An 8,437-nucleotide genomic window follows, 5' to 3' on the forward strand; every position below is an offset into this window, starting at 1 on the left:
ATAATTACCAATTTTGAACACATTAACATATATACACAGTTAAGTGATCCAGAGGCGTGACAGGGAATCATTTTGACGTGATCCTGAGCATCAGGGAATCAAGTCAGGAAAGTTTTCTAATTGTGTTGCTTGTTATACGCCATATGATTCCAAAAATGGGCATGTAATGACCGAATTGGGATCACTACCATGATGAGGAATCAGAGACGCTTCATAATGGGGGACGAAAGCAACACAGAGCTGAGCTGGTCATATCATGAATTACATTTTCTCCATACAAACACCAAATATTGAAATGGATAAACATTTCCATTAGCCAAGTAAAAATGCTACAAAGCACCTTGAAGTGTATTAATGAATATACTGTTACCAATATCAGAAAGATGAATGCTGTCACTTGGAATAAGTGACTAATGCCAAATTTTATATCTGGATATCTTATATACTGATCGCCATGGAAAACGCATCACTTTTTTTCCCAAATATTTTATTACTAGGTGGTTTTGTATGTATAATATTATGCAAAAAATATCGGCCCATGTGCACAAAAAAAAATTGCACGAGATGCACATGAAAAACCCAATATTCACATGCAGCATTGTGTGTGAGCCCTTTAAAAGCATGTTTTCAACTTAATGTGCAGTACATAAACTGTGAAACGTCAATCTGTCGTAATTTGTTGTTGGACGTGTGAAGGAATCGAGCTAGAGATGCCGAGACTTACTGAAAATCAACGGAATGAAGCCATGGGAATGTCCCGGGCTGGCATGTCTACACGTGCTATTGCCAGACACTTCAATTGTCATCAGTCCACTATTGTAAGGTTGGTGGAACGTGTTCGAGTTACTGGATCAACACGTGACCGTGAACGTCCTGGTCCACAACGCGTTACAACCCAGGCTCAAGACCGCTACATCCGGGTCACTCATCTGCGTGACAGATTCCACCCAGCGACTCGAACAGGTGCAGCAGTCGTCGGAAGACAAGGACCAGTAAGTGCCAACACCGTAAGACGTCGTCTAAGAGAAGTAGGACCCCGTGCACAATGATCTTATGTTGGAACTATCCTCAGGGATCATCACCGTCAGCAGCGTTTGATATGGGCTCAAGGACACCAGACATGGAGAAGAGTAGACTGGCAAAGTGTGCTCTTCAGTGATGAGAGTCGCTTCTTTATCACGCTGATGGCCGTCAACGTGTGTGGAGACGTCTTGGGGAACGTCTTGCAGACTGCTGTGTCTTCGAAACGAATCGATGGAGTGGGGGAAGTGTAATGGTGTGGGGAGGCTTCACCGGACCGCCCTACACATTTGCAGAGGTCGCGTTAATGCTGTAGCCTACCGTGATGATGTCTTGCAACCAATTGTTGTTCCGATGTTTCGAGCGCACCCACAACTTCGGCACTTCCAACAGGATAATGCACGTCCGCATACCGCCCGTTTTAGTATGGACTACCTGGCTGCTAACAACATCAATGTCTTGGACTGGCCAGCCATGTCTATGGACATGGCACCGATAGAACATGTCTGGGATGAGATTGGATGCCGTCTGTATCGGAGACCACAGATGCACACCATTGCTGCTTTAGAATCTGCTCTTGTCCAAGAATGGAACAATTTGCCCCAGCCCTTCTTTCAAACATTGGTTAATTCCATGCGACGTAGCTGCACAGCGTGCGTAAGAGCCCGTGGAGGACACGCGCTACTGACATCTGTGTCGTACTTTTGGTTTTGACCCCTTTGACTTTGTACCGTTGATTACAGATTAAACATCCATAAGTGTACAAATGTGTTGTTATTGATGTGTTCCCATTTGAATATTGTTCACAATAAGAAGCAAAATAAATAAGATATGTTTACAGGATCATTTTGTTATACGAAAAACTAAGTGATAAGTTTTCCATGGCGCTCAGTATAAATGTGCCCACTAATTCTAATATTCTTTTGGCTGCAAAATTATTAATTCTGGACCTTTGTTTTGATAAGGCCTTAGCATTTACCAGAAATGTTCGTTGTAGGATTTGCGACCACACCATGAAAGTATTTGGAAACCTATTTATAATAAATTGAAATGTTGTCCTTATTTTTCTACGGAAATCTGCAACATTTAATGTTCCAAGATCATTACCCCCGCAGTGAATAACCAGTACATGTATATCTGGTGTTGTTGATTCTATTGTAAGTAGGAATGTCCGCTTTAGTTCAAGGACTTCGAATTTAAGACCACTCTAACCCTGCCACCAAATATTCATATTCCACCAATCTAATCCAAGGTTTAAGCCACCAGGCCTTGTACGGGCATAAGTGGCGGCCTTTTTCATGATAGACGACCCAACACACCAGATTCTTACGTGGCTTTTAGCTGACATTTTCAAATTAAAATGATGGTATATTAGCAGTGGGTATTCTTATGTAGGATTTGAAGGCTTCCACCTTCCTGCACTTTGAATGGTTTCTTTGGTGTGACCAGCAATTGATGCAGCTGTAGCTGCACCTATTCTGAATGAATGTGACTTGTAATTCCTAGATTCCACCCCTAATTGCCTCAAACATTTGTTTGACTACTTGTGAATTGACATCTAGTCATGGGCTTAGTGTCGAAATGACAGAAAAGGTGGCCGTCAAATTTAGGTCTTGATAAAACAAAGGACAACGTTTACCATTTGCTTTTGGAATTTTTATTTTTGTCCCCAAACTAACTTGATCTGTTTTAGAGTGACGAAGATGAATTATAATTTGAGAACGGGTTAATTTAATGTCTTGAATTGACAGAATTGTATTCATTGAGTTTCCCTTTGATAAAACTAGCTCTCCCACCCGAAAAAAAACCCAAAATGCCAGTGTATTTAAACAGCTTGAAATAATTTTGATTCGTATAAATTTGTAAATAAGTACATGAACTAGTTTTGAAAGTAGAGGAAGTGTTATAGGAAAACGTTTATCAATTGAGCTCCTTGGCCGCCTCATACCTGTCAAGAGTTTTGAAATTATAAAGTTTTGTGTGATATCCTGCTCATTCATAACTTTGCATTTAAAGGCAATTGCTGAAATGTAGGATCTAACTGTAGAGTATGTTAAATTCCTCAGAGAGATATCCAGTAAAACCCTCTGTGACATAAGCAAGGCTTTTGAAAGAGTCTGGCATGCCAGACTGTCACAAGCTGGATGCTACTGGGGTCCGAGGAGGGTTATTATTGTGGTTCAAGAACTACACCAATGCGTCGTAATACATGGAACCTCCTCGGACTCTAGGGGCATTTCTGCTGGTGTCCCTCAGGGCAGTGTATTGGGACCACTATTATTTTTATTATATATCAACAACATTGTAAAGGATACTTAATCAAACATCAGACTATTTGCAGATGACACCTCACTTTACCTAAAAATTAGATGACCCAGAGGCATGCACAGTTACCCTAAACAAAGATCTCCAAACAATCAATATATGGGCGGAAACGTGGCTAGTGACATTTAACCCCCTCAAGACAGAAACTAGAACACTCACGACTAAACGCAACATTGTGAAACCACCATTATTAATGAAATCAATTAAAATAAAGGAAGTAACTGAACATAAACATCTTGGACTTACTTTTCAAACTAATTGTAAATGGAACAGCCACATTGATAGTATCATTAGTAAAGTATCAAAATTAGTAAACTGCCTACGCTCGTTGAAATATCGTTTAAACAGAAAATCGCTAAATACCTTATATTCTTCATTCATTCTGCCGCACTTTGACTATGCCGATGTTATTTGGGACGCGTGCACAGACTACTTATCTAATAATCTCGAATCCCTTCAGCTTGATGCACTAAGGACTATTTGTGGGGCAGTTAAGGGTACTAGCCATGCTTCCCTCTACGCGGAAACTGGGTTTATTCCACTCAAAGAACGATGAAACCGACACAAAGTAAAATTACTATACAAAATTATAAATAACCTTACCCTGGAACCAACAAATACATATTCATTTCGAAAAGCGGATAAAATCAAAAAAATTCGATGTCGTACTGAAATATTTTCTAAATCATTTATCCCATCCAGTATAAGAGAGTGGAATAAACTCAGCCCCCCTATAAGAAACTCAAGAACTCTTAAAATATTCTCCGATCATCTCTCCAAATCAGATATAAAAATTCCATCCTTTTACTATAACGGTCAGCGGAAACTCCAGATAATCCATAGTAAACTTAGACTCCGATGTTCTGACCTACAGGGCCACAAATAGTGCACTCTTTCATATAACATGTTCAGAGGCACTTTACAAAGTGACAATGTAAATCACACATAAACAACAAGATTATGGGCATGTTAACGATTGTATACAGAGTCAGTTAAAAGCCTGATTAAATAAATGTGTTTTAAGTTGTTTTTTAAAAGAATACAGAGATGTACAACACCTTAAACTAAATGGTAGATTATTCCATAAAACAGGTGCTTGATAACTAAAAGAGCGCTGACCATAGGAGACTAGTTGAACAGTTTTCGGCTTTAAAAGTAGTTTATCTGATGTACGTAATGTTCGGCCATGTGTATAAAGTTTAAAAGATCTGAGAGGTAAACAGGAGCTAAATTATTTAAACATTTAAAAGTAAGTAATAAAATCTTAAAATCAATTCGATATTTAACAGGTAACCAGTGTAAATTATATAGAACAGTATTCTGTACTTTTTGTAATTTATCTATAAGCTTTAAAGGTAAACCAACTAAAAGTGAATTAAAGTTATCTAATCGAGAAGTGACCAGAGAATTAACAAGTGACTTAGTGACCTCTACAGTTACACATTTACGTATTTTACCTATATTTCTAATATTAAAATAGCACAATTTACAAATATTATTTACTTGAGCTCCCATAAGCATAAAACTATCAAAGATAGCGCCAATATTACGAGCAGAATAAGATGAAAATATATCACAATTACCAATTACAACAGGGGGGTTATCTTGTGCAGATTTACTTAATTGATGCCTTGAGCCTAATAACAAATATTCGGTTTTATCATCATTCAATTTTAGAAAGTTCTTTGACATCCATTTTCTAATTTCACTAATACAGTTCTCAAGTTGCAATTTTGATAAATTGAAAGAAGATGGACAATTAGGTGTAAATGAAATATATAATTGAGTATCATCGGCATACAAATGAAAGCTGAGACCATATTTTCTGACAATATCTCCTAATGGTGACGTATTGAGGGTAAATAAAATCGGACCAAGAACAGAACCTTGGGGAACCCCAGATGACAAAACAGATTCAGACGACGATTTGCAATTAACTAAAATACACTGTTTTCTACCCACAAGATAGCTCTCTAAAAGATTTAATGCAGAGCCACAAATACCGAATTTAAATTGAAGTCTATGTAGAAGAATGGAAGGGTCCACCGTGTCGAAAGCAGCAGATAAATCTAATAAAATTTAAAATATACATTTTCTATTATCAATTTCCATTAAAATATCATTTGAAACCCGGATTAAAGCTGTTTCGGTACTGTGAACTTGTTTATAAGCACTTTGAAATGGTTCATACAAACAGTTATCATCTAAATACCTCAGACATGTTGCTGACAGCCCCGCATGCCTCTGTGGTCACATGTTTGTAGATCCTGATCACTACCTCTTGCAATGCTCTTTATACTCAAATGCACGAAAGGGAACCATAGACAACAATACGATCTCAAAAACATTAACTGTCTTCTGTTCGGTTCCTCAACCCACTGTATCGATGTAAACAACAATATTTTTAACAAAATCCACACGTTTATTGATATGTCAAACAGATTTTAATCTTGCCTACTAGTTGTTTAATTTACAATATTAATTTTAAATTACTTACCATGTAACCTATAGTATATATTTTACAATCCCATCCATCTTATTATATATGTATTTACACTTATATATGTATGTGCTTGTCATTTTAACTGTGTATATACACCCATGTATGTATATTCCTCGGGGAAATAGGTAATACCATTGTAGTCATCTAAAAAAGATAACCAGACTGCCATGTCAGACTTGATTTCTTGGGTTACTCTTATCTTAAAATGTGGTTTTTCGATCCCTGGCATTGCATTACAGAAGCGACGATTGAATGCCCTCCCTGCTTTGCCAAAAAAGTTCAACATGCCAACTAGAGATTGTAGCTCCCTTAATTTGATCTTTTTGCAAGCTAAGAACATGCTTAGTAGTGCTCTTAATGTTTCTAACTTTTCTTGAGGAATTTTTACTTGGGATGTGGTTGTATTAATTTCTAGGCCTAAAAATATTAACATGGTAGTCGGACCGACTGTTTTGTCTTCTGATAGTGGTATCCCCAAATCCTCACATAATGATTTGAAATATGTCATTAGTGTTCGACACTCATTCTGTGTTTTCCCCATGAAAATGAAATCCTCGAGATAATGATCTGCGCCAACTAAATTCGTTGTGTGAATAATTAACAAATTGAGGAAAGTAACGAATTTTTCGAAAATATTGCAGGAAATTGAGCATCCCATTGGAAGACATTTGTCCAAATAATATTTATTCTTGAATCTGAAACGTAAAAGATCAAAATCTCCTGGAAAAATGTTAATTAATCTAAATGGAGACTTGATGTTCATTTGACCCAAATATAAAAATTCATATTTTGAAATTTTATCAATCTCATCGAACGATGTGTAATGAACTGTACATAAATTAGGATCAATGACATCATTTATGCTGTTGTTTTCAGGATAAGACAGATGTGATATCATTCGCCTTCCTCCATCTGATTTTTGTACTAATTCTATTGGGGATATGTGCATGTTAGATATGGGAAGATCTTCGAAAGGACCTACAATTCTGCCTAGATCAATTTCTTTAGTTATCTTTTCCTGTAATTCCTGTTCATATTGCCCAGCCGTAATAAGATTTTTACATGAAGTTTTAGCTCTAGGACCGTTATACTGCAAGTGAAATCACTGTAAGAACCCATATCTTAATTCTGCTGCTTGTATTTGGATATAAGAGTAGATATTGTAGAAGTGTTTATGTTGACCTAGTATCTTATTTAGGTCACATGTTATTGATAAATATTACTGAGCCGGGAACAACCCAGTTGGATCTCTCCTAAATAAACCCATCTATTGAACATACAATAGATATAGGTATTGATCAGCTGTCAATACATATCAAACACAAATTTACTTAAATTATCTTCTATCCTAGATCTAGCTTTTAGCGTATAAACTGGGTAATAATTATCAGACTGACCCAGAATTACGGTATTCTTAGAAAACGTACCTTTTATACCTTTTTGGAACACCTTTGCGGATTAAGAGTGTATCCACGAGAAGACCAGGCAAAAATCGCAAAAGGTGCTAAGATGCTGGGTCAGAAGTTTTTGATCAAACTTATGGTATGACAAACCCCTAGGGGCAAGAAGTGACATGTTGAATGCTGAAGTGGTTGTTGCTATAAAAGATTGTACTGGAAATAGTCATTTTCTGGGTAAAATTTTGGTTTTCACATGTGTATTTAACACCCTTTTTTTTCTTTTTTTTTTCTTGATACATAAATTAAATATGTCTAAAATACATGTCTAGACAATTATAGTACAATGCAATAAATAACATACTTAAATATATAATATACACTCTAGAAAAAATGACAGTATATTCTTCTTTATGTTTAAAATACAGATAAAATGCAGATCAGAGTATAAATGTTCTGTACTTTGTTCGGGGGGGGGGGGGGGGTGCTTTGTGTTGTACCTTTATAATTAAATTTCATATTTCCATTTGTCTATGATTGTCTTGTTGCCAACAAACAAATCCAAACAAATCCAACAAATAAATTTATTTTTAATTTTACATTCATAGATGTAATATTTTGTAAGGATGAGGTGATTTACAAATAACCATTCATGGTTGTCATTAAACATTTCTATATTATATACTCCTAGATGTATTGATTCTTGACAGATTATGGTGTTAATATTGTTTTTATACGTCCACATCGAAATGTGGTCGTATATTGCCGCCGCCCCCGTCCGTCCGTCTGTCCGTCCGCCCGCCGTCGTCCACAATTTCTTGTGAACACTCTACAGACTACATTTATCATCTGATTGTTTTGAAATTAATATATGTTGTTTGCATTAGTGAGATGAAGAAGCCTATTTAATTTCAATAACTTCTGTTAATTTCTTCTGGACTTCTGGCCCATGTTTCACTTTGTTGCACCTTGTGAACGCTCTTACGACAAAAGTTATCAACTGATCTGTATGAAATTTATATGCCTCATTTAAATTAGTAAAACAAAGAAGCCTATTGAATTTCAGCAATTTCCGTTAATTAAATCTAGAGTTATGGCCCTTGTTTCACTTTGTTGAATCTTGTGAACGCTCTAATGACAACAATTATCATCCGATCTGTTTGAAATTGATATGCATCATTTATATTACTGA

General features: G+C 36.4%; 1 protein-coding gene across 1 annotated transcript; it reads right to left on the bottom strand.

The window, feature by feature from the left end:
• Positions 1–254: 254 nt before the first annotated feature.
• Positions 255–2,368, bottom strand: LOC130010931 (uncharacterized). Its single transcript, XM_056099185.1, is given in 2 exon segments — positions 255–386; positions 2,150–2,368. Coding segments are annotated over 2 exon segments (351 nt in total).
• Positions 2,369–8,437: the final 6,069 nt, after the last annotated feature.

Source organism: Patella vulgata, chromosome 2 (genome assembly GCF_932274485.2).
Source record: "Patella vulgata chromosome 2, xgPatVulg1.2, whole genome shotgun sequence".
In the NCBI taxonomy this organism is placed as follows: domain Eukaryota; kingdom Metazoa; phylum Mollusca; class Gastropoda; family Patellidae; genus Patella; species Patella vulgata.